General features: G+C 32.2%; 4 protein-coding genes and 2 pseudogenes across 6 annotated transcripts; 4 read left to right on the forward strand and 2 right to left on the reverse strand.

Moving 5' to 3' along the window:
* Window positions 1-1,504: 1,504 nt before the first annotated feature.
* Window positions 1,505-3,917, reverse strand: LOC111311782 (putative mannitol dehydrogenase). 2 transcript variants are annotated; one of them, XR_016341731.1, is made up of 7 exons: window positions 3,743-3,917; window positions 3,550-3,663; window positions 2,784-3,297; window positions 2,525-2,678; window positions 2,102-2,383; window positions 1,861-1,900; window positions 1,505-1,770 (listed from the first exon to the last, which is right to left on the reverse strand). XR_016341731.1 is itself a non-coding variant. In XM_089759965.1 (5 exons), the coding sequence occupies exons 1-5, from the start codon at window positions 3,838-3,840 to the stop codon at window positions 2,178-2,180; spliced, it is 1,086 nt and encodes a 361-aa protein (XP_089616091.1). In that variant the 5' UTR covers window positions 3,841-3,917; the 3' UTR covers window positions 1,994-2,177. The 2 variants fall into 2 exon arrangements, 1 of the variants encoding a protein (XP_089616091.1); XM_089759965.1 differs by lacking the exons at window positions 1,505-1,770; window positions 1,861-1,900 and having other exon boundaries at window positions 1,994-2,383.
* Window positions 3,918-6,856: 2,939 nt separating this feature from the next.
* On the forward strand, window positions 6,857-8,768 carry LOC111311785 (putative mannitol dehydrogenase). The gene is made up of 5 exons (XM_022911479.2): window positions 6,857-7,026; window positions 7,106-7,219; window positions 7,472-7,985; window positions 8,091-8,244; window positions 8,386-8,768. The coding sequence occupies exons 1-5, from the start codon at window positions 6,929-6,931 to the stop codon at window positions 8,589-8,591; spliced, it is 1,086 nt and encodes a 361-aa protein (XP_022767214.2). The 5' UTR covers window positions 6,857-6,928; the 3' UTR covers window positions 8,592-8,768.
* A 5,760-nt stretch (window positions 8,769-14,528) lies between these two features.
* Window positions 14,529-15,529, forward strand: LOC149520292 (vomilenine reductase pseudogene; annotated as a pseudogene).
* LOC111311786 (putative mannitol dehydrogenase) lies at window positions 14,732-16,675 on the forward strand. Its single transcript, XM_089759987.1, has 4 exons — window positions 14,732-14,821; window positions 15,343-15,836; window positions 15,945-16,098; window positions 16,247-16,675. Exons 2-4 carry the CDS (start codon window positions 15,534-15,536, stop codon window positions 16,450-16,452), a joined length of 663 nt encoding a protein of 220 aa, XP_089616113.1. The 5' UTR covers window positions 14,732-14,821; window positions 15,343-15,533; the 3' UTR covers window positions 16,453-16,675.
* Window positions 16,676-16,883: 208 nt separating this feature from the next.
* LOC111311784 (wall-associated receptor kinase-like 20 pseudogene) lies at window positions 16,884-20,279 on the forward strand (annotated as a pseudogene). The gene has a single exon (XR_016341733.1). The product of XR_016341733.1 is annotated as a wall-associated receptor kinase-like 20 pseudogene (transcript).
* Window positions 20,280-23,009: 2,730 nt separating this feature from the next.
* LOC111311787 (cactus-binding carboxy-terminal, cactin) lies at window positions 23,010-27,075 on the reverse strand. The gene is made up of 13 exons (XM_022911480.2): window positions 26,646-27,075; window positions 26,460-26,551; window positions 26,086-26,185; window positions 25,924-25,995; window positions 25,750-25,812; window positions 25,528-25,668; window positions 25,099-25,194; window positions 24,476-24,760; window positions 24,250-24,388; window positions 24,015-24,157; window positions 23,758-23,934; window positions 23,389-23,655; window positions 23,010-23,275 (listed from the first exon to the last, which is right to left on the reverse strand). The coding sequence occupies exons 1-13, from the start codon at window positions 26,955-26,957 to the stop codon at window positions 23,156-23,158; spliced, it is 2,007 nt and encodes a 668-aa protein (XP_022767215.1). The 5' UTR covers window positions 26,958-27,075; the 3' UTR covers window positions 23,010-23,155.
* Between the last annotated feature and the right edge of the window lie 56 nt (window positions 27,076-27,131).

The following is a 27,131-nucleotide window of genomic DNA, read 5'->3' on the forward strand; positions in this document are numbered from 1 at the left end:
TTAATCAAATATAAATGTATCAAATAATTGATTAGAGAATCAACTATTTTATAATTGTAATTGTAGTATTTATTTAATTATATATTAATTGATTTAATTTATTAAATTAATAAATTATTAAAATTTTAATACTTTTAATATGAATTGAATTGAGAGTGATTTAAGGTTAATAATAAAAACATAAATATAATCAATTTAGTTTTTTGAATTATTTTTAAATTAAAAATATATTAAATAAAATAAAATTTATTTATTAAATATCACGTAACGATTTTTAAAATTAATCACATATCAACATTTTAAGTTATCCATATAGAATTTTTTTATTTTTGCCAAAAATTGTAATTTTATGTATTTATATAAGATTTGGTTGGTAGATGAAAGATTTGAATTATAGTCCAATATTTTCCCTCTTTGGGTTTACTCTTTCCTTTTATTAGTGTTGTAACGTTTACTAAGATGTTCTTATCATACCGTACATAAGCACTATCGAAACTAAAGTCCAAGCACCAACACCCAAAGGTTAGAACCTCGCTCAAGCACCAGGTCGGAAGACAAGTCCTGCCAGAGTTACCTGATGCTGAAAAGGCTCAGCCCTTACACTGTCACCTCATTCGGCATCATACTTCCTCCGTTAGCTCACCCACCACGTCATCATAACCTTTGTCGTAATAGCAAACGCATCCTTTTCCTTCATTTTATTTTTTCATTTGTTCTAAATAATTTTTTTTAACTAAAACTTTAATATTCGTGCCTTTTTTTATATTTTAACATATCGATTACGTTTAAAATAGTTCTATTCTTTTTTTTCCGTGGTAAATGATCCGCAAGTGCTTGTTACGTTAAAGATTGAAAGAGAGCTGATATGGACGATGGGGAAGAGACCCGATATGGCTACAACGCAACGAGAAAGGATGTTGGGCTAATTAAGGAAGAACAAAGTAGGTAACACTATCATAACGAAAAGCAGCAGAAAGAATCCATGTGAAAAGCCATCCGTCTATTGTCATTTATAGGACAGGTGGATTCCTTCTGTGACATTGTTCTCTACACAACAGTAGATATTACCAGGCAAGGCTTCATTCTCTTTTATAGATATCAGACTTTCTCTTTCTTCTGTAATGGGGTTGAAGAACGATTCATAAAAGTAAAATTCCACAACATAATTAATAGTCCTCCCACTACATCTTTCGGTGTTGATTACAAGAGGATCAGGCAAAGACATGGACAAACTTCACAAACAACATATTTTTTTAAAGAGCACCCAGGTACTCATCAGTGCAGGGGATTTTATTCAGGAGATGTGGCCAAACCATCCATTCAACGGGACAACATAATTAGCTTGATGAAGAAAATAAAACAAATTTGACGGTGAAGAAATAAACAGACAAAGCAACAGCTTTACGAGCAACAACCACAAGGGAAATGAGATGGAAGTGATCAAAATACTACTTTCTTAGCATGTTTCTTTTTAATCCACCAGTGAGTTTATACAAAGGATAAGAAGCAAAAAGTCAGGAGAAGAGAGAGAACTTTGAAGAGAATACAATTTGAGAATATAATAACCAAAATAACATGTGTAGAAGTTGTAAACAAGATATAATATCAATGATATTTAATCAGTTCAAGAGCGAAAGCACCTCTGGAAGAGGCAGGTCTTCTGCTTTCCCCTAACTGTCATCCACCGTGCCTTAATTCATCCACCTGGTGAATCCACATTACAAGCAGCTGGATGACATGCTTTAACCTTCAATAACTTGTACAGGAGTCCTGCAGCAGATATTAATGCCTAAACCAAACTGGCAGAATAATTTAAAAATATAAGTATGTATTGTGCACTTGGAAGGATCCATTACATACCCAAATGGGCTTTATTTGATGGCTAGTAGTCAACATCCAACTGCAGGTTAGAGAAGAAACAGAATGGTGAAGATGCAGAAAAGGAGGGGAGGGTAATGTAACGGCTACATGCACACTTTTAGAGCAAACTATATCCTCAAATAAAATTTATTCTATATTCTATGATTTATTTATTTTAATTGTAATCTATTACATAAAGACACTCTGCCTTGTCAACATCGTGTAAAGAAAGGTCACAAACCAAAACTATTAGTAGAACATAAAAATATTTAGACTGGTCTTGCCAATTTGTTGTGTAAAAAGAGGGAGCAAAAACTTTAAGAGGTGGCCTTCAATGTGTTCCCAATGTCAATGACAAATCGGTATTTGACATCTGATTTGAGAAGGCGTTCCATGGCTGTGTTCACATAATCCATAGGTATAACTTCAATGTCTGGTTTTATGTTGTGTTTAGCTGCAAAATCAACCATCTCTTGAGTCTCTTTCATCCCTCCAATGCAACTACCACCAACCAGCTTCCTCCCTGCCATTTTTAATGTCAAATTATGTCAATATATTTGAAGATATATAGTATAAAAGATCGACTCAAATTTGGGATATCTATCAAGATCTGATCACGTCATCACTCTTATAAAACACATGAAGAATAGATTCTAATTATTACCTTGGAGCAAAGAAAAGGCTGGTAACTCAAGTGGTTTCTCTGGAGCACCAACAAGAACAAGCTTCCCATCAGTCTTCAACAACCCAAGCAAAGGCATCAGAGGGTGTTGAGCAGATACTGTATCGATGATTCCATCCAATGTGCCTTTGGCAGCCTAAACACAGTAGACATATATGTATTGAATTTAAAACTATCATACCCTGACAATAAATTCGCTTATTAATAATTATTGTAAAAAAAAACGTTTTCAAAACTAAACCTGAAGTTGATCTTGGTCTCGACTGAGCAAAAACGAATCAGCACCAAGATTTCCCAAAGCTTCCTTCTTCTTATTTGAAGAGGTGCTGATCACTGTAACTTTGACCCCCAAAGCCTTGGCAAATTTCACAGCCATATGGCCTAGGCCTCCGAGTCCAACAACACCTATATGCAAATCAGGCCTATCAAGTCCATAATATCTCAGTGGACTATACACTGTGATTCCAGCGCAAAGAAGAGGAGCGGCGGCATCAAGAGGCAGGTTGTCAGGAATGCGGACGATAAAGTGCTCATCAGCGACCATAGTGTCAGAGTAACCTCCATATGTAATAGTTCCATCATAGTACTTTGCCCCATAGGTAAGTATAAGTTTGGGGCAATAGTTCTCAAGATTGTTGGTGCAGTCATTGCAGGAATGGCATGATCCAACCATGCACCCCACTCCAACCCTGTCTCCAACTTTAAACTTTTGTACCTTACTTCCCACCTCTGTCACTTCACCGACAATCTCATGCCTGCATCCAATAAGAATGGTTAAAATATAATCTATACTGTTCAGGTTCGTCGATAAATCGTGGTGCCTCATTGCATTCTGTCCGTGGAAGCTTAAATCATGTATTTAAATCATGATTACCGAAAATGCAAAAGCGAGAGTTCTCTGTTTTCTCACCAAATGAAGCATCAAAAAGCAATTGCTAAGTGATTGGAGATTAAATGAAAATGTTTTTAAAATGAGAGAAACGTAGTATGGATCAATAGAGACACACCCAGGGACAAGAGGGTAGACGGAAGAGCCCCATTCATTCTTGACCATATGAAGATCAGAATGACATATCCCACAATAAAGCACCTTGAAAGCCACATCCTTTTCTCCTGTTGCCCTGTAAATTCACATCATATTAATTAAACAAAACGTTTCGAAAAAACAAAGACCCATTGGAAGAAGAAACACAGATTTACCTTCTGGAAAATTTGAAGGGAGAGAGAACACCAGAAGTGTCTCTGGCTGCCCACCCAAAAGCCTTGTTGGTGTGCTCTTCTTCTGGCAATCTTGTCATTGTTGGATGTCTAATTGTTTGATCTCTTCAAGTTACAAAGCAAAGCGAAGCAAATGATAGTAACGCTGTAGAATGAAGTGGGAAGTTGTTTGAGTTGGCTTATTTATCGAAGGCATTTGTTGGACTATGCTGACGTATTGGGTGAGCTAAATGGGATGGGAATGTATATTTTCCTATTCAGACGGAAGTAACGAAATTTTTGACGTAACGGAAGTTTTAATATTTGTTTAAATTTATTTTGATATTTAATTTAAAATCATTAAATTTCAATCATAAATTTAATTATAAATGTATTATTTGAATAAAGTAATAAAATCTTTATTAATTTTTAAATAATTGAGAAGATTTTTTTCGGCTTAGTTCATGTATTTACCTATAAAATAAATACTATTTATATAGAAAGTTTATTTTTATATACAATAATTTAGGGATGCCAATGACTACCGGTAAATAAGTACTTAAAATTGCTCGACCCTATTAAGTTTAAAATATCTTATAATTTAATTCGAATAAAATTTGAATAATAAAATTATTACTCATGAATTTGAGTAGTTATTTTTGGATATTTACTCTTTGAACCCAATTATAAATTTTTTTTAAAATTATATATTTTATATTTATAAATTATTTATTATTAATGTAATGCTTAATTAAATTAATTTAGTAAATATTTTATTTGTGATTTTTTTTAATTTTTTTATAAGTTAATTTTTATTTATTAATTTAATTTTTTAATAATATGTATTAAAATTAATTTTAAATTTAAATTTAAAAGTCAAACATCATTTTATTAAACTGATATTCAGTGAGTTCGAGTAATTAATAGGTATTCCTTATAATATTATATAGGTAGGGTTCGAGTAGTAGAAATTAAAAATATTCAAGCAATTATTAGATTTAGATATTTTCATAAATTATTGAGTTTAGGTATGAGTACTTAAAAAATAATGGTTATTTTATGCATTGATATCCTTAATTGCTAATGTAATTTTTTAATTTTACAAGCAAGTTAAGAGATAATCATATGTTTCATTTTTTAATTATTTTTTATTTTAAATATATGTGTCATCCTAATAATTTTGTTTATTGATTTTAAAAATTTTAAATAGTGGATTAGATAATTTTTCATATATATATATATAAAAATTTATATATGATATATTTTCAAATTTTTTATATACTATTAGTTAATTATATGAGGTTATTTTATTAATAAAAAATAAATATAAATTTATACAAATCATTAAAATAAATACATAATTTTTTTAATTTTTTTATTAATGAAGTAGAATTGTATGATTTATTAATGATATATAAATTTTATAAATTGAAAGTACACACACATATATATATATATATATGAAAAAAAAAGAGTATATATATATATATTTTAAATTCAATGGTCCAGATAGCCAATTACAAATAAATTGTTAGCACTAATTTAGTTGGTAGATGAAAAGGTCTGAATCATAGACCAATATTTACCCTCTATGGGTTTACTCTGTCCTTTGATTAGGGTGCGACGTTTACTAGGGTGCTCTCACCTCATTCGTCATCATAGTTCCTTCGTTAGCTCACCCACCACGTCATCATATCATCATAGTTCCTGCCTTTGCTCACCTACTACGTCATCATAATTCATATGCACCTTTGTCCCAATAGTAAACGCATCCTTTCCTTCATTAATTTATTTATTTTTTTACTAAAACTTTAATATTCTTACCTTTTTATATTTAACATATCAATTACGTTTAAAATAGTTCTATTCTTTTCTATTCCATGGTAACGTTCAATGATCCGCAAGTGCTTGTTACGTTAAAGATTGAAAGAGAAAAAAAAATAAAAAAGAAAGAAGAGGTGAATGAGAGGGGGGGGGGAGGGGCAAAAGATTTATAGCATCTATGTTTGGAATGAAGACAAATAAAAATAATGTGAACACCATGCTTAATTCATATAATTATTAAAAAATATAATAATTTTAAATTTTAATATTATAAATTTTTTATTTTAAAATTATAATTCTCTTCATAAATGACATGACAATTGGCATGCATGCAGCACAAAATTAACGTTGCCTGTCCAAGTGTCCACGCACTATTTATTAAATAAAGCGTAGATTAATAGATTATAAATACCACTCAACAATCTCGTGAGATTGTTGGTTAAGTCACAGAGGTGATATTTAATTTGAGTTATATTATTATTTATAAGAAAATAATATTTAATAAGTTTTAAATTTTGAATATTATAATTTTGTTAGTTTTATTTTATAACTTAAAAAAATCAAAATTGAAGATAAAGTTCCATGGTTGGGTCATGTCACTCCTGCGGTGACTGCACTAAGAATCTTGAAAATTAGTGGCAAAGCACTTTTGTTGGAACTATTACATATGAAAGTTACTCTGACACTATAAAATATATAATTTTATAAATAATTAAGCATTACATTAATAATAAATAATTTATAAATATAAAATATATAATATTAAAAAAAATTATAATTAGTTTCAAATAATAAATATCCAAAACTAGCTACTCAAATCCATGATGAGTAATAATTTTACTATCCAAATTTTATTCGAATTAAATTATAAGATATCTTAATCTTAATAGGATCGAGCAATTTTAAGTACTTATTTACAGGGTAGTCATTGGCATCCCTAAATTATTGTATATAAAAATAAACTTTCTATATAAATAGTATTTATTTTATAGGTAGATACATGAACTAAGCCGAAAAAAATCTTCTCAATTATTTAAAAATTAATAAAGATTTTATTACTTTATTCAAATAATACATTTATAATTAAATTTATGATTGAAATTTAATGATTTTAAATTAAATATCAAAATAAATTTAAACAAATATTAAAACTTCCGTTACGTCAAAAATTTCGTTACTTCCGTCTGAACTGGAAAATATACATTCCCATCCCATTTAGCTCACCCAATACGTCAGCATAGTCCAACAAATGCCTTCGATAAATAAGCCAACTCAAACAACTTCCCACTTCATTCTACAGCGTTACTATCATTGGCTTCGCTTTGCTTTGTAACTTGAAGAGATCAAACAATTAGACATCCAACAATGACAAGATTGCCAGAAGAAGAGCACACCAACAAGGCTTTTGGGTGGGCAGCCAGAGACACTTCTGGTGTTCTCTCTCCCTTCAAATTTTCCAGAAGGTAAATCTGTGTTTCTTCTTCCAATGGGTCTTTGTTTTTTCGAAACGTTTTGTTTAATTAATATGATGTGAATTTACAGGGCAACAGGAGAAAAGGATGTGGCTTTCAAGGTGCTTTATTGTGGGATATGTCATTCTGATCTTCATATGGTCAAGAATGAATGGGCCTCTTCCGTCTACCCTCTTGTCCCTGGGTATGTCTCTATTGATTCATACTACGTTTCTCTCATTTTAAAAACATTTTCATTTAATCTCCAATCACTTAGCAATTGCTTTTTGATGCTTCATTTGGTGAGAAAACAGAGAACTCTCGCTTTTGCATTTTCGGTAATCATGATTTAAATACATGATTTAAGCTTCCACGGACAGAATGCAATGAGGCACCACGATTTATCGACGAACCTGAACAGTATAGATTATATTTTAACCATTCTTATTGGATGCAGGCATGAGATTGTCGGTGAAGTGACAGAGGTGGGAAGTAAGGTACAAAAGTTTAAAGTTGGAGACAGGGTTGGAGTGGGGTGCATGGTTGGATCATGCCATTCCTGCAATGACTGCACCAACAATCTTGAGAACTATTGCCCCAAACTTATACTTACCTATGGGGCAAAGTACTATGATGGAACTATTACATATGGAGGTTACTCTGACACTATGGTCGCTGATGAGCACTTTATCGTCCGCATTCCTGACAACCTGCCTCTTGATGCCGCCGCTCCTCTTCTTTGCGCTGGAATCACAGTGTATAGTCCACTGAGATATTATGGACTTGATAGGCCTGATTTGCATATAGGTGTTGTTGGACTCGGAGGCCTAGGCCATATGGCTGTGAAATTTGCCAAGGCTTTGGGGGTCAAAGTTACAGTGATCAGCACCTCTTCAAATAAGAAGAAGGAAGCTTTGGGAAATCTTGGTGCTGATTCGTTTTTGCTCAGTCGAGACCAAGATCAACTTCAGGTTTAGTTTTGAAAACGTTTTTTTTTTCAATAATTATTAATAAGCGAATTTATTGTCAGGGTATGATAGTTTTAAATTCAATACATATATGTCTACTGTGTTTAGGCTGCCAAAGGCACATTGGATGGAATCATCGATACAGTATCTGCTCAACACCCTCTGATGCCTTTGCTTGGGTTGTTGAAGACTGATGGGAAGCTTGTTCTTGTTGGTGCTCCAGAGAAACCACTTGAGTTACCAGCCTTTTCTTTGCTCCAAGGTAATAATTAGAATTTATTCTTCATGTGTTTTATAAGAGCGAGGACGTGATAAGATCTTGATAGATATCCCAAATTTGAGTCGATCTTTTATACTATATATCTTCAAATATATTGACATAATTTGACATTAAAAATGGCAGGGAGGAAGCTGGTTGGTGGTAGTTGCATTGGAGGGATGAAAGAGACTGAAGAGATGGTTGCTTTTGCAGCTAAACACAACATAAAACCAGACATTGAAGTTATACCTATGGATTATGTGAACACTGCCATGGAACGCCTTCTCAAATCAGATGTCAAATACCGATTTGTCATTGACATTGGGAACACATTGAAGGCCACCTCTTAAAGTTTTTGCTCCCTCTTTTTACGCAACAAATTGGCAAGACCAGTCTAAATATTTTTATGTTCTACTAATAGTTTTGGTTTGTGATCTTTCTTTACACGATGTTGACAAGGCAGAGTGTCTTTTTGTAATAGATTACAATTAAAATAAATAAATCATAGAATAAATTTTATTTGAGCATATAGTTTGCTCTAAAAGTGTGCATTTAACCGTTACATTATCCTCCCCTTCTTTTCTGCATCTTCACCATTCTGTTTCTTCTCTAACCTGCAGTTGGATGTTGAGCTACTAGCCATGAAATAAAGCCCATTTGGATCCTTCCAAGTACACAATACATATTTATACTTTAAAACTATTCTGCCAGTTTGGTTCAGACATTAATATCCGCTGCAGGACTCCTGTACAAGTTATCGAAGGTTAAAGCATGTAATCCAGCTGCTTGTAATGTGGATTCACCAGGTGGATGAATTAAGGCACGGAAGATGACAATTTGGGGAAAGTAGATGACCTGCCCCTTTCTTCATTCTTTAGAATGGAGCCAGAGGTGCTTTCGCTCTTGAACTGATTAAATATCATTGATATTATATCTTGTTTGCAACTTCTACGCATGTTATTTTGGTTATTATATTCTCAAATTGTATTCTCTCCAATGTTCTCTCTCTTCTCCTGACTGTTTGCTTCTTATCTTTTGTATAAACACACTGGTGGATTAAAAAGAAACATGCTAAGAAAGTAGTATTTTTATCACTTCCATCTCATTTTCCTTGTGGTTGTTGCTCGTATAGCTGTTGTTTCGTCTGTTTATTTCTTCATCGTAAAATTTGTTTTATTTTCTTCATCAAGCTAATTATGTTGTCCTGTTGAATGGATGGTTTGGCCACATCTCCAGAATAAAATCCCCTGCACTGATGAGTACCTGGGTGCTCTTTAAAAAAATATGTTGTTTGTGAAGTTTGTCCATGTCTTTGTCTGATCCTCTTGTGATCAACATCGAAAGTTGTAGTGGGAGGACTATTAATTATGTTGTAGAATTTAACTTTTATGAATTGTTCTTCAACCACATTACAGAAGAAGGAGAAAGTCTGATATCTATAAAAGAGCCATGAAGCCTAGCCTGGTAATATCTACCGTTATGTAGAGAACAATGCCACAAAAGGAATCCACCTCTCCTATAAATGACAATAGAGGGATGGCTTTTCATATGGATTCTTTCTGCTACTTTTCGTTACGATATAGTTACCTACTTTATTCTTCCTCTCTGGCCTTTTAATTAGCCCAACATCCTTTCTCGTTGCGTTGTGGCCATGTCAGGTCTCTTCCCCTTCGTCCATATCAGCTCTTTTTCAATCTTTAACGTAACAAGCACTTGCGGATCATTTACCACGGAAAAAAAAAGAATAGAACTATTTTAAACGTAATCGATATGTTAAATACAAAAAAAAAGGTAAGAATATTAAAGTTTTAGTTTAAAAATTTATTTAGAACAAATGAAAAAATAAAATGAAGGAGAAGGATGCGTTTGCTATTATGACAAAGGTTATGATGACGTGGTGAGTGATCTAACGGAGGAACTATGATGCCGAATGAGGTGACAGTGTAAGTGCTGAGAGTTTAAGCCTTTTGAGCATCAGGTAACTCTCGCAGGACTTATTCTTGCGCTCTGGTGCTTGAGCGAGGGGAGGCACTGGTGCTCGGACTTTGGTCTCAATAGTGCTTACTTACGGTATGACAAGAACATCTTAGTAAACGTTACAACACTAATAAAAGGAAAGAGTAAACCCAGAAAGGGAAAATATTGGACTATAATTCAAACCTTTTCATTTACCGACCAAATCTTATATTAATATATAGAAGTTAAAGTTTTTGACAAAAATAAAAAAATTCTATGTGAACGACTTAAAATGTTGATATGTGATTAATTTTAAAAATAATCACGTGATATTTAATAAATATATTTTATTTTATTTTATATATTCTTAATTTAAAAATAATTCAAAAAACTAAATTGATTATATTTATGTTTTTATTATTAACCTTAAATCACTCTCAATTCAATTTATATTAAAAGTATTAAAATTTTAATAATTTCTTAATTTAACAAATTAAATCAATCAATATATAATTAAATAAATATTGTAATTACAATTATAAAATAGTTGATTCTCTAATTAATTATTTGATACATTTATATTTGATTAAATATAATATCTACTAATTGATATATTTCATGTGTAAATATATAAAGCAAATTTAATTCAAAAAACTAAATTGATTATATTTATGTTTTTATTATTGATTTTAAATCATTCTTAATTCAATTCATATTAAAAGTATTATAATTTTAAAAATTTCTTAATTTGACAAATTAAATCAATCAATATATAATTAATAAATTAGTAAATACTACAATTGCAATTATAAAATAATTGATTCTCTAATTAATTATTTGATACATTTATATTTGATTAAATATAATATCTATTTGAGTAATTAATGTATTTCATAATGTATTTCATGTGTAAATATATAAAACAAATATATCAAATTAATTCTTCATAATTAAATTAATGAAATAAGATATTTTATTAATTTATATTTGATTGGTACATTTATATTTCAATAAATACAATTTCATTTGATTTTATTTGATAAAATATTAATACACATTGATTTCATTTGCAATATTTTATAATTTTATTATTTGATATTGATGCACGTTGTTGTAATTAAAATTTAATTTGTTTTATTGTCATTATTAAATATATTAAATTTATTTTATTTTATTATTTTAAATTAAGAGATCTCTAAATGTTAATGTCATAATAACATATTTCAATATTAATCAACTTGTCATTGTTGTACCATTATTCACTCACAATTTTTATTATTTCAATATTCACTTTCATAATTTAAAATTATCTTATTAATTAACTTACGACACACATTTTGTAGATGTAGCTCTAGGTTAAGTATAATATATCTTTAGCTACTTTTCATTGATTTTATATCTTTTGATCACTATTCAACTCTACTTAAATTTTCTCTCTAATTTTCACTTTACAACATTTCTTGATCTATGTTGCTTAAAATTTATTCTCTTTTTATATTTTATATTTCTTTAACTATGAAGTTAACTTTTTTTTTTAATTTTTTTTGTTGATGATTGATTTAAAGATGATTGGGTATATATAAAGAAAATCTTTCATTAGTAGAGTCACTATCATGAAAGTTAATACCACTTTTGGTTAATACTATATGTCATGTCAATGTAATAAGAAACTATTTGAAATTGACAAGAAATTTCAATGTTATTTTTGCAATTTTGATGCCCCTAATTCAACTACAAGGTAATTAGTATTTATATTTTTTATATTTGATATAAAAAAAATTATTATTCTATAATGATAATAAAAGTATTTTAAATTATTATATTATATTTATAATTATAGAAATTTACATTTTTTATAGATACAAGTTGAATATTGAGACATATGATAATTTTGGAAGGATGATGTTCATACTATTCAATACAAAAATTAAGGATTTAATTAATAGAGATATTGACAATCTTTATAAAATATCTATTAAGGTATTGAGTTAAAAATTATTTTAATATTATTTAATATCAAATTAATTGAATAATATATTTATACTTATAATTTAGGAAAATGAAGATTATAAAATCTAGGAGATATTCAAAAATCTCAAAGATAAAATTTGTGTATTCGAGACTAGGGCAACTAAGTATAATATTGAAATAAATAGTACCAAACTTACAGTGACTAATGATTTTGATCTTAAGCTTGCATGTAAAAAATTATTGGAATAGGTATGTATAAACTTATTATAATAATTATATTTATTATAAAATTATATAGTATAAATTATAACTCAACTGTTATCAAATTATAGATTATTGTTTTATCTATCTCTTCACCTCTATTTTTGAAATTTTATTAACTCATCAAGTAAAATGACATATGTTTCAAGATAGCAAGAAATATTGAAAAATCAATTGTTGCATATTCGCTTCAATAACAACTTATGAAAGAATCTCCCATGAAAAAAGTTCATATGTAAGATTGATTTCAAGGATGAAATTTTTAATTTTTTGATATAGAATACATTGTCTTTTGTCTAGAGATTATTTAAATTCAATAAATTTTAGTTTGATTTTTCTTTAGAATTGATAATAATTGTATAAGTATATTCAATATATAATTAATTTATTTTATTATATTAAAATATATAATTTTAAATAAAAATATTTATATAAATTATAAGTTATTCATAAATTTCATTGCTTATATTATTATTTTAAAAAATTTATATTTATATAAAATTTATTGATATATAAATATATTTTCGTGCGTTGCACCAATTTAAAACTAGTTAGTACTAACAATTTAATTGTCATTTGACTATGTTGACCATTGAATTTTTTTTAAAAGTATATATACTCTTTTTTTCATAAATATACGCACTTCCAATTTATAAATTTCATAAACGGGTAATAAATCATATAATTTTATTTTATTAATAAAAATTTTAAAAAATTGTGTATTTATTTCAATAATTTATAAATATTTATATTTATATTTATATTTTATTAATGAAATAGTATTATATAATTAACCGATAGTATATAAAATTTTTATAATATGTCAAATATAAACTTAAATATATGAAAAATTATCTAATTCACTATTTGAAGTTTTAAAAATTTATAAGTTAGTAGGATAACATACATATATCTTTTAGAGTATATTAAAAATATAAAAAATTAATTAAAAAATGAAATATATGATAATCTCTTAACTTGCTTATAAAAATTAAAAAATTACACTATTAATTAAGAATGTCAATAAGTAAGATAGCTGCTATTTTTTAAATACTCATATTTGAATTTGATTTTTTATTAAGATATTCGGATTCAATAATTATTCAAATATTTTTATTTGTTATTACTCGAATCCTATCCATATATTATAGGGATTACTCATTAATTACTCGAACCCACTAAACACCAATTTATTAAGTTAATATTTGACTTTTAAATTTAAATTTAATACTAATTTTAATTTTAATACATATTATTAAAAAAATAAATTAATAAATTAAAATTAACTCATAAAAATAAATTGAAATTAACTCATAAAAATAAAATATTTAATAAATTAATTTAGTTAAGCATTAAATTAATAATAAAATAATTTATAAATACAAAATATATTATATTAAAATAATATTTTTATAATGGGGTTCGAACAGTAAACACCCTACAATCACTATTTAAAACATGATGGGTAATAATTTTACTGTATGAACTTTACTCAAATTTAATTGTAAAATATCTTAATCTTATTTGACTGGATCCAGTAGTTTCGAGTACCTATTTATAAGGTACTCATTTTCATCCCTAAACTATCCGTATATAAAAATAAAATTTTTATATATACAATATTTATTTCATAGGTAAATACGTGAACTAAGCTGAAAAAAATTGAAGTATTTGGATCGATTTTTCTTTGATAGAACAATTTACGATTTATATTTAGATCGATCCCTATTTAGTTCAGAAAATTTTTTTTCTATTATTTAAACATTAATAAAGATTTCATTACTTATAATTATTATTATTCAAAGATAAATAATATAATTATAATTAAATTTATGATTGAAATTTGATTATTTTAAATTAAATATAAAAATAAATTTAAAATAAAAATAATTTAAACAAATATTAAAACTACCGTTACTTTTGTTTGAACAGGGAAAATATACATTCCCATTTAGCTCACCCAATACGTCAGCTTAGTCCAACAAATCCCCTATAAATAAGCTGGCTCAACAACTTCCCATTTCATACTACAACATTACGTATCATTTGCTTCGCATTGCGTTGTAACTCGAAGAGATCAAAGAATTAGACGTCCAACAATGACGATATTGCCAGAAGAAGAGCACCCCAACAAGGTTTTTGGATGGGCAGCCAGAGACAATTCTGGTGTTCTCTCTCCCTTCAAATTTTCCAGAAGGTTTTTATGTTCTTTCTTTGAATCTGTGTTTCTTCTTCCAATGGGAACGTTCTGTTTGATTAGAATGATGTGAATTTGCAGGGCAACAGGAGAAAAGGATGTGGCTTGGAAGGTGCTTTATTGTGGAATATGTCATTCTGATCTTAATATGATCAAGAATGATTGGGGCACTTCCGTCTACCCGCTTGTCCCTGGGTATGTCTCCATTGATTCACACTACGTTTCCCTCATTTCAAAAACATTTTCAATTAATCTCCCTTCACTTAGGGTCGTTTGGTAACGTTTTCGTTTTTAGTTTTTTATTTTTTGTTTTTGAAAACTGAAAACAAAATTTTGAAAAATTCTGAAAATTATTGAAAAGAGAAAATTTGTGTTCTCATTTTTTATAAACAACTTGATACTGTTACCATATCGACACTGTTTAGAAAAATTACAATTAAATCGTTACAGTGACGTTATAATTATTATATTAATAAAATAATATTTTATTATATATATATATATATTATATTAATAAATATTATTATATTTGTTGTATAAATAATATTATATTAAGAAATTATATATTATTTTAATTAATAAATAATATATTATATATAAATACATGATTTAAGCTTCCATGGACAGGAATTTGGAACATGCAATGATGCACCACGATTTATTGACGAAACTGAAAAAAATATAGATTAGATTTTAACCATTCATATTGGATGCAGGCATGAGATTGTCGGTGAAGTGACAGAGGTGGGAAGTAAGGTACAAAAGTTTAAAGTTGGAGACAGAGTTGGAGTGGGGTGCTGGTTGGATCATGTCATTCCTGCAATGACTGCACCAACAATCTTGAGAACTATTGCCCCAAACGTATATTTACCTCTGGGGCAAAGTACCATGATGGAACTATGACACTATGGTTGCTGATGAGCACTTTATCGTCCGCATTCCTGACAACCTGCCTCTTGATGCCGCCGGTCCTCTTCTTTGCGCTGGAATCACAGTGTATAGTACACTGAGATATTATGGACTTGATAAGCCTGATTTGCATATAGGTGTTGTTGGACTTGGAGGCCTAGGTCATATTGCTGTGAAATTTGCCAAGGCTTTGGGGGTCAAAGTTACAGTGATCAGCACCTCTTCAAATAAGAAGAAGGAAGCTTTGGAAAATCTTGGTGCTGACTCATTTTTGCTCGGTCGAGACCAAGAACAACTTCAGGTTTAGTTTTGAAAACCCTCTTTTTCTTTCAATAATTTATTAATGATGGAATTTATTGTCTGGGTATGATAGTTTTAAATTCAATACATATATGTTTACTGTGTTTAGGCTGCCATTGGCACACTGGATGGAATCATCGATACAGTATCTGCTCAACACGCTCTGATGCCTTTGCTTGGGTTGTTGAAGACTGATGGGAAGCTTGTTCTTGTTGGTGCTGCAGAGAAACCACTCGAGTTACCAATCTTTTCTTTGATCCTAGGTAATAATTAGAATCTATTTTTAATAAGTTTTCTAAGAGTGATGACGTGATCAGATCTTGGTAGATATCCTAAATTCGAGTCGTAATGCGATCTTTTATACTATATATCTTCAAACATATTGACATAATTTGACATTAAAACTGGCAGGGAGGAAGCTAGTTGGTGGTAGTTGCATTGGAGGGATGAAAGAGACTCAAGAGATGGTTGATTTCGCAGCTAAACACAACATAAAACCAGACATTGAAGTTATATCTATGGATTACGTGAACACTGCCATGGAACGCCTTCTCAAAGCAGATGTCAAATACCGATTTGTCATTGACGTTGGGAGCACATTGAAGGCCACCTCTTAAAGCTGGTGCTCCCTCCTTTTATACAGCAAATTGGCAATACCAGTCCAAATATTTTCTTGTTCTAGTAATAGTTTTGGTTTGTGATCTTTCTTAACAAGATGTTGACAAGGCAGATTGCCTTGGTTTGTGATCTTTCTTTACAAGATGATGACAAGGCAGAGTGCCTTTATGTAATAGATTGCAATTAAAATAAATAAATCATAGAATAAATTTTGTTTGAGGATATAGTTCGTTTTAAAAATGTGTATGTAACCATTACATTATCCTCCCGTCCTTTTATGCATCTTCACCATTCTGTTTCTTCTCTAACCTGCTGTTGGATTTTTAGCTACTAGCCATCAAACAAAGCCCATTTGGGTAAGCAATGGATCCTTCCAATTACACAATACATATTATATTTTTAAACTATTCTGCCAGTTTGGTTTAGACATTAATATCTGCTGCAGGACTCCTGTAAAAGTTACTGAAGGTTAAAGCATGGAATCCAGCTGCTTGTGATGTGGATTCTCTGCGTGGATGAATTAAGTCACAGAAGATGGCGGTTTGGGGAAAGTAGAAGGCCTGCTTTTTTTCTCCATTCTTTAGAATGGAGCCAGAGGTGCTTTCGTTCTTGAACTGATTAAATATCATTGGTATTAAAGCCTGTTTACAACTTCTACACATGTTATTTTGTTTATTATAATCTTAAATTGTACTCTCCAAAGTTCTCCCTCTTCTCCTGACTCTTTGCTTCTTATCTTTTGTATAAACTCACTGGTGGATTAAAAAGAAACATGCTAAGAAAGTAGTATTTTGATCACTTCCATCTCATTTCCCTTGTAGTTGTTGCTTGTATAGCTGTTGCTTTGTCTGGTTATTTCTTCATTGTAAAATTTGTTTTTATTTTCTTCATCGAGCTGATAATGTTGTCCTGTTCAATGGATGGTTGGCCACATCTCCGGAAAAAAAATCCCCCTGCCCTCATGAGTACTTAGGTGCTCTTTAAAAAAATATGTTGTTTGTGGAGTTTGTCCATGTCTTTGCCTGATCCACTTGTGATCAACATTGAAAGTTGTAGTGGGAGGACTATTGATTATGTTGTTGAATTTAACTTTTATGATATGTTCTTCAACCCGATTTCAGAAGAAGGAGAAAGTCTGATTTCTATAAAAGAGCCATGAAGCCTTGCCTGGTAATATCTACCATTATGTAGAGAACAAAGTTAGCAATTCCTTCCCTAAGGATGCCACAGTAGGAATCCACCTGTCCTATAAATGACAAAAGAGGGTTGGTTTTTCATATGGATTCTTTCTGCTACTTTTCATTATGATAGAGTTACCTACTTTATTCTTCCTCTCAGGCCTTTTAATTAGCCCAGCATCCTTTCTCGTTGCATTGTACCCATATCAGCTCTCTTCGCCTTCGTCCATGCACGATGATCTCAACGGAGCTGAATGCAAAGCCATTCTTCATTTGCATCTATATTTCCTTTCTTCTTTTCCTTGGTCATTACTGTTCTTCCCAGAAAACTTGTCCTAGCTGTGGTTCCATAGAGGTCCCATATCCTCTAAGCACACACCCTAACTGCGGTGACCCAGGCTATTCTCTTCGTTGTGATTCCCAGTCTCAGAAACTTTACTTTGAAGCCTTGAACGGAAGTTCTTACCTTGTCACTAGAATCATGGCTTCATTTCAACGCATGGTTGTTCAACCATCACCATGGCTGCCTGGCAAATGTGTAACCCAAGACATGCTTGTGAGTGAGGGCCTCTGGTTAAATCAAACACTCCCTTTTAACATCACTTCCTCAAACACCATCTTTCTTTTCAACTGTTCACCCCGCCTTTTGGTCTCTCCTCTTAACTGCACTCCGACCAGTCTTTGTCACCATTATTTGGAGAGCTCTGGACATATTGAAGCGAAACGAGCACTGCAGTGTGCAAGTGGACCTGATCCATGCTGCACCTTCATTGCCGGTGGGATGCCTTCAGCTTACAAAATACGGCTTCACAGTTCAGGTTGTAAAGCTTTCAGAAGCATCCTTCATTTGGATCCAGAAAAGCCCGCAGATGAATGGGAAGAGGGGTTGGAAATTCAGTGGGCTCCTCCGCCTGAACTTGTCTGTCAAAGCCAACTGGATTGCTCTGGGGCTTCTAAATGTTCACCTTCCGGTGCAAACAGCCTCTCTCGATGTCTTTGCAATAAGGGCTACAACTGGGACCCTGTTCTTGGAAAATGCTTGAGAAAGAAGAAAAACACTAGAGCTAGCGTCAGCATAAAGGTAATTGTAGGAGTAATCTCCATTTTCACACTAGCTCTGGCAACTGCTGCAATTACTTTCCGAAAATCCTGGAAAAATTCTAACCAGGCAAAGCTCATGAAGGCAAGAGAAGACATGTTGAAATCAAACAATAGTGGCAAACCAGCTAAGATTTTTCGATTGAAAGAGGTGAAAAAAGCAACAAATGATTTTTCTAGAGACAGGCTTCTGGGGAGTGGTGGCTTTGGGGAAGTCTACAAAGGAGAGTTTCCAGATGGAGCTGTTGTGGCAGTTAAGTCGGCTAAAGTTGGGAACATCAAAAGCACCCAGCAAGTTCTCAACGAAGTTGGGATTCTTTCTCAAGTCAACCACAAGAACTTGGTTAGACTCCTTGGTTGTTGCGTGGAAGCTGAGCAACCATTGATCATCTACGAGTATATCTCAAATGGGACCCTACATGATCATTTACAGGGAAAGTATTCCACTTTTCTAGACTGGAAAACAAGGCTGAAAATTGCTTTACAAACTGCTGAAGCATTGGCCTATCTACATTCTGCAGCTTACACCCCCATTTACCATAGGGATGTCAAGTCAACAAACATACTATTAGATGATGACTTCAATGCAAAAGTTTCAGATTTCGGGCTTTCCAGATTGGCCAGCCCAGGCCTGAGCCATGTGTCAACCTGTGCTCAGGGAACCCTTGGGTACATGGATCCTGAGTACTATCGCAACTACCAGTTGACTGATAAAAGTGATGTTTATAGTTATGGAGTGGTGTTACTAGAGTTACTGACTTCCCAAAGGGCTATTGACTTCTCAAGAGATCAGGATGATGTCAATCTAGCCATTTATGTTAGCCAACGGGCCAGTGATGGTGCAATAATTGAAGTTGTGGATCAGCGGCTACTTGGAAAGGAGCCGTCAGTTAATATTCTAAAGAGTTTTAAACTGTTCTCAGACCTTGCATTTGCCTGTCTGAGAGAGAAGAAGGTAGATAGGCCTGGCATGAAGGAAGTTGTCCAAGATATCCAGTCCATAATCCAAACTATGGATCAGGAAACTGTTGCTAAAGAGGTTAGCGTTGAGATTATATAATTATAAATAAACGCTGTTACTTTTTTGAGTGTTTGACTTCAAATAATGTTTCCATGGATCTCTATAATATCTGAATATTCATATTGCAAAGGAAAAGATTAGTTTAAGAGCTATGGAGAAAATGATGCTAGAGGGACCTCGGTTTTAAATATTGCACACAAAGCAAAAGTGGATTGATTCCAAGGATGGATTTGAGTGGATGGAAAGACAGAGAAAAAGATTGGGATCAGATTCTTGCTTTTCCATAGAAAGTATTAGATGGTCCAAAGGCCGAGGGACCTAAAGATGTGGGCTGCTTTTCGGAAGCATTAGCCTATAAAGTTTTAATGAAGGTAGTAGGCTTGCCATATGAGGAAAGCTTTACCTAGATTTCACTTGCTTTTCCAATATCATTTGTAATAATTACAGCTCTCTCTCGCTCTCAATGTACATGGAAATGTATGATATAAAATCTATGTCAAAATGCATATCTAATGTAGTTTGCTATTGCTTCCCCACTAATGTTTTAGTGGAGTTCTATCTTCAACTTTGGTTCATTGGCCATGTCAAACGAAGGAGAGAAAAGACAAACTAGTTTTAATTATATGAACTGTTATAAAAACATCAAGCAATCCCTTTGCTTGAAAATTTTGGAATTTTTGCTTTACAGACAAAAGCTATTGTTGTCCTGTCAAGTAACATATCTTGTTAAGCGATTTTCTATCCAACGAAACGCCAACTGTACTCGCGAATCAGTAGATATACATCAAGAGGTATAGCTGTTCTAGAAATGGTGGAACTGAATTTATCTTCTTTTTTGTGATCTGGGTTTAACTATAACTTCGCATTTGGAAGAAGGAACAAATAATATACACATGATCTTTTCTTTTGTACTCAACTGGCAATTCTGCTACCTTTTTATAAAGATAAGAATTAACATGTTCTAAAATCACAAGCTCTAAAGTAGCTAAGATGTGACCAACATTTTCGACCAGATGCTGAATTTTCAAGGAATATCTACTCTTTCTTTTTTTCCTTCATTGAGGATGCCAGCTGCACGGTATAACCAGAATATCTTTGAAGTTCTAGTCCTACATTTCATTTTCATCATAAAGGAATGGTTGATGGAATTAACTTCCATTTTGATATCTGCAATGATCTAATCCTTAGCCTCCTCATGTACTTCAAAACAAATTCTAATCTCAAACGCCACAAAAGAACATTTTAATGCCATAAAATTAATTTGGTTTGATAGATTCATACATTTACTATACATATTTGTTACAATCAAATCAGAGATCATTTGGTAGCGCAGTCTGAAGGGTTTCCACCGCGCTACAAAACCAAGTTTGACATACTTGGTTTAGATATTGGTAGCAAAAACCAACGTAGGTGACTTGTTCTAGAATTTATTTTATTTTTCAAACCATCGTATTTCACATGCTATATGATGAACAAATTGGATTGGTTATTGACCTCTTTTTCTCTCGGGCAGTCTAGGCTGATATAATTAATAAGAACAAAATGGAACAACAATCCTTCAATATAAAGAGCATATTGGACAGGGATACGCTATGTATATCTTTCCTTTGTCCAATAGGACATCGACAACGGAAAGATTTATGAACATGTAAATGAAGATAGAAAGTCACATTTTTTTTTTTTTTTTTGAGAATGGGATTAGTCAAAAGCAAAAACAATTGCTCCCAATATTTTGCTTATGATGTTCCTATAAAGTTTTCCACTGCTTCCTAAGTGTGGCAATTAGCAATCATGCTCAATTAAACCAAAATTTTGTAACCACTGTCCAAAGTTTTGTGTAAAAGCCTTCAGTCAGATGTCCAAAGTCTGGTAATTAGCAATCATCCCATGTGCTAGTTGGGCAAAACACTCATTTGAGGTGGGGATTAAGAATTTGCTTTGCAAAAAGGCTTATCACTTTTAAAATGCACTATCATTTTTAAATTACTCTGCTTGTTTTACCTTATATTTGGATAAACAATAAGATTTATTGTGATAAAATTAAAAAAAAATAATAATAAAATTAATTATTATAATATTAAACATGAATATTGTAACTATGAAATTAAAATTAATAGTGAAATATATGTTTAAATGCAAACACAATAATAACAAAATTATTTAATATTTATAAAATTAATAAATATATAAAATATTAAAATATTTTATATAAACAATAAATCATGAGAGTTAATAAAAATAAATATTTTGAAAATATTTAAGTAAAAATAAAAATAAATTAACAAATAAAAAAGTCGATATTATAAATTTATTTATCATTTAAATAATTAAAAAAAAAATCTTGAAGAGAAAAAGGGGCAAAGAAGAAAAAAGGTGCGACACAGTTGCTCACTGGATCTTTTCCTTCAGTCAAAAACTAATATGCAGTTAGGGACCGCACCGCATGTTATACAAAAAACGTGGTGCGAGTGCAAAAAAACAAAAACCAATGAAATCACGTCGCACTGGTGCTTCAGTGGAATCCAGAAGGGCTCTTAATTATTCATCACCGAGAATCGAAGTATTATATTTAATATGACAATTTCATGAAACAAAAACAAGACATAAGCATGACAGCCTGACTACTGAGAAAAATTAATAACCAGCAATTGCTTTTAATATTAGTATGTCTTTGGACGTTTTCTTTCTTAAAGTAACAGTAGTTCAGTGGAAGGAGAATTGGGGATCTTCCTTTGAGTTCTCTAAATTTATAGCTTTATCATGTTCTTCCAAACCTCTGTAAGTCTGATATATTTAATTCCTCACTGGTAACTAGGGACTTGTTTTCGGTGACAGGATTTGTATCCCATTCAAATTCCACAAACATGGGCCCAAAACCAATGATAAGCGATGCTTATTCATGTCTCCAAATTTCCTAAACGACACAAATAAATCCTACCATGGAACTATCAATCTGCCAATATGAACATATGTATCAATAGCCTAATTATCTTGCAAAAATATAAGGAAAATAACCTGATCAAAACCAAGGGGGAGGGGGAAATTGTTTACAGACTGGGAATATATTTTCTCTGGGGACTGTACTGTTAGGTGAAATTGTATCATGTTGAGAGATAAACAACTACAATCAAAGAGCCTAATTTCAATATCCAATTCCAACAACATTTCAGTGTGATAGTAAAGTGCCAGAGACCAATGGAAATATATTGGTCACAAACTGAAAGTGATGAGGAGAGGAAAAATCCAGCCCACCACGGGATAAAAAATAAGAATACTTCTTATTCACATATCTTTTTAGTAATACCACAAAATCTATTACATGACATACTTTAACGGTTATCTTGAGTAAGAATTTCAAGGCAGGCAGTTACAGCTTGCACAGTTGAAATTGCAAAATTAGCCACATTACCTACGGTAGCGATAGCGCTTGAAGTTAAAATATACATGCAAAATTCCACGTTCGAATGTACATTTAAATCCCTTCTTATGAGAATATTCCCACTCCTTGTTTACAATCCTGAAAGCCTGTCGAACAATTTAGAATAAGTTAGTATTGTACTCATGAAAAAACATTTAGAATAACATTTATAGTTGGATTAATAATTTGCTCAAGAAAAGGCTATACGAAGTTAACTTACAATGTCCTCGTAGGGTGGTCCAGCATGGAACCTTATGATACATGTCTCTGAACTGTTTCCATCCTTCTCAATAGTGTAAACAGGAGCCTTTGTCTTGTCGACAAGGTCTGGATAGAAGATATTAAATTTATATCCTTGCACAATTTTGGGAGGTGGATTATCATGATCATAATGAGTCTGATTGTACTTGTTCCACTCATATCCAGTGTGAACACGGTTGAAATATTTTGGTTTTCTAGGTCGGTATTTATCATGCCACCAATACACCTGCGCCAATATATATTAGTCGATTTAAAAAAATGAAAATAGAGTAGCCAACTGCCAATTCCTAATTTTATTTGAATAAAAATGGATGAGTGGCTAAGATACCTGTGAGTCCAAGCTAACTTCAGCACCAGAGCCAAATACTGCATCTCCCTCCTCCATTGCTCCCATAGCTTTCATGGCTTTTAGCTCAAAGTTATCTTCTGAAGGGGCAGGTTTCGATGCCATAGCTTCTTGCATCCGTCTTTGCTGCTCCTCTAACACAGCCATACGTTTCCTTTCCTGTTAACAAGAAACATGGTTAACCACAGATACTATTTAGCTAGCATGCTCATTAATGGGCAATAAAGATATTGAGTTACCAATATAGCCCTGTCCTCTTCAGGGTCAATAGCTTCTTCATTTTCATCACCATGCAATAATTCTGGTGAAAATGATCCAGCATCTTTTTCCACCTCATGAGTCTCTTCTTGTAGAATGGGTTCTGGAGAATATGTTTCAGCTTCTATAGGGGAAAGAAAAATTAGCAAATGATCCTAGGTTCAGAAAGTTAAAGATGGAACCACAATATCCCTGAGGCCTTGGCTAAGCACATACCTTTCACATCGTGATCACTTTCTTCCTCTCCAGGTCTTAAACCATGATCAGATTCCAGTCTATCTTCACCTTCTGAAGTTTGCTCAAGGCGTTGTAAATGTTTACGCAGCATTTTAGCATGTATTTCCTTCAAACAGGCCTGTTAACACATAAAGTTACACATAAGTCTCACATAAACATAGTGGATTAAACAATATTACCATGAAGAATATCAAAACAGCAGTACCTTGGCTTTGAAAATATGAAGACGTTTAAGAACAGCCTCCCAATACTCAACAACCTTTGCAGTGCCAGTTCGCATCTGTGACTCAATTTGGGATTGTAATGCCTCCAGCTCCTGGTGGGTCTTCCCTTCCAGGAGATTCTTGACATCTGCCTCAATACTAGAATGCAGACCTCGTTCTTCTGCCAGCAGCTCAGCTGGAGGTTCCTCCCCACGCACCCTAGCTCGATCAAGTGCATCCTTCTTCCGGGCTTCAGCTAGCTCCCAATCACATACCACCATAAGTGCCTATGGAATTAAACACATCAAGATTTTGTCAAAGAGCATTGGTGAAAAAGATAGAAAAAAAAAAGAAAAAAAAATTCTAAGGGACATGCTTTACTGCTCTTGATTCATTAAACTTTTACCACAACCAATTAAAGTAAGCAATGTGAATCCTTTTCAGCGATTTCCTTCTATCTGGGGCTCTTATATTTTACAAATTCAAGAGAGTATGGTGGATGGAAAATTCAAATAAGTAAAATCAAATTAGAAATTGCCTGATGGGAATCTTTGCAATAGACACTGTGAAATCCAAAAACAGTAGAATCCATATCCAGAGTGAGTAAAGAGGAAAGGGACAATACCTCCCAGTACACTATGTGTGTTGGAGTTGCCCTGTCCAAATCAAGATGCATTTTGATGTCATCACGAAGCTCTTCCATCTCTTTAACAGTCAAGCCCTGAATCAGACACATCAAACACCAAGGTCAATAATAATCACAAATAAGACTATTGAATGTTAAAAATGTTTTATATCAGAGTACAGTAGTCAACTACTCATGATAGTGCAATGCTAAGGGTCACTACCCAGTTTCAGTCCCATTCAAGTGACGCACTGAAACAACACAAAATATAGTCCAGTAATTACGAGAGAAAGAAAGAGAACTTCCATAGTCTAACTATATTTACCAAATTGGTCATCACTAAAAGAATCTTTAAAATGTTCTAACTTACAAGTTTAAGGTTAGAAAAAGTGTCAACTCCAAGGGAAACAAAGATGGAGGGAGATATACCTTGAAAACCATATATGGTTCATTTAGCTCTATATCCATATAATCCAGGGGATTAAGGTGCTTGGACAAAACATCAATAGGCTTTGTACGGCCTTCACGCAATCTAATCTCTGATCTGACTTTGCTTTGATCAAAATGAAACTGTAGATAGCACATGTTACTAAACCAACAAACTTTAACTGGAAGAGAAAAAATAGCATCAACAACAACTCAGCACCATACCTCCTCCTCCTTCTTCTCCCAATCTTGGAACTCAGCTCGAGCACGTTCTCTGGCTATCATAGCCTAAAAGAAGAGACGCAGTTAACACCGCAAAAGATATTTACCAAGAAAACAAAGAGAAAGTTTAATTTAGAAATAGATCACAATCAAAATCTTCCAAAAACCAAACTTTACCATTTCTTCCTCATGTTGTGCTTTCTCAATAGCTCTTTCCTCTCTTCTCTTTTTAACCTTTTCAATCTCAGCCTGCAACATGAATTTGAATAAGCATTTATGAAAAATTAGATTTCATGTCACAATCACATGTCAATATGGTTCCTAACTATACCAACTTACCATTCTTTCTTTCTGTCTCTTCTTCTCAGCTTTCACTGAAAACATGTCCAACGGCACTCCTTGGGCAACATCACGCTCAATTTTCTTTCGCCACACAAATCTACAAACCACATAAAATCACATTTTTACTCAAATAAGAAACAAAAAGAATTTTGCATCATACATCTAATTCTGTCAATGGTAATAACAAAATTGCCTAATCAATGGTAAGGTCAGAAGTACTCTAATTGCGCTGATGCATATAATCTGCAAAGTTTGAGTTTCTTATAGTTTATTTCTTATAGTTTGATCAGGTTCTAACACTCTAAACTTTCACCACTACTAATAATGAGTCATTCATAAATAAAATAAAATTTGAAAAAGATAAACTTTACTTTTCGTTGAGATTGGAATCGCCAAAAGGATTTGAATCATTCGAATAACCAGACACCGTTTGGGCTTTCAATTTCTTCGCAGCTCGCATTGCCTAATTGAAAAAAAAAATCAATTATTAAATCACCATAAAAATCCAAAATTTTCTACCAAAAATATTAAAGGAAAGGAAAAAAAAAAAAAAAAACCTTTTTTTGAGCTTTCTTGGCCATATACTCTGCAATTTCCTCCTCCGTGATTTTTCTAGAAGATCTCCTCTTCTTACTACTGCCTCGATCGCTTTCATCGCTATCTTCACCGGAAGAATCATCTTCGTAGTCACGGTCACGACGGCTTCGGCTATGGCGGCTACTTTTGCTTTTACTGCAACGGCTTCTATCCTCGCCACGTTTGCGGGAGCTTCTGTCAGGGGAAGAGTCTCGGCTGTCGATTTCGTCTGATTCGGACTCGGAAGCAGAATAGTCATCGGATCGTCTTTTGCTTCGACTGCTTGTGGCCATGGTTTAGAGAAAGTTAGGGCTTTTGATTTGCCGGTTTGGGTTTATCGGACTTTAATAACGAGCAAAGAAGAGATTCAAAAAGAATGTTAAATATAAAAATAGTCTGTATCATTCATCTTTTTTCAGTCTGCTATTTAAAATACTAAATTATTTTGTTATTTTAATCAGTTATTT

This window comes from Durio zibethinus, chromosome 1 (assembly GCF_047325235.1).
Source record: "Durio zibethinus cultivar Kanyao isolate XHJ-2024 chromosome 1, ASM4732523v1, whole genome shotgun sequence".
NCBI classification, from domain to species: domain Eukaryota; kingdom Viridiplantae; phylum Streptophyta; class Magnoliopsida; order Malvales; family Malvaceae; genus Durio; species Durio zibethinus.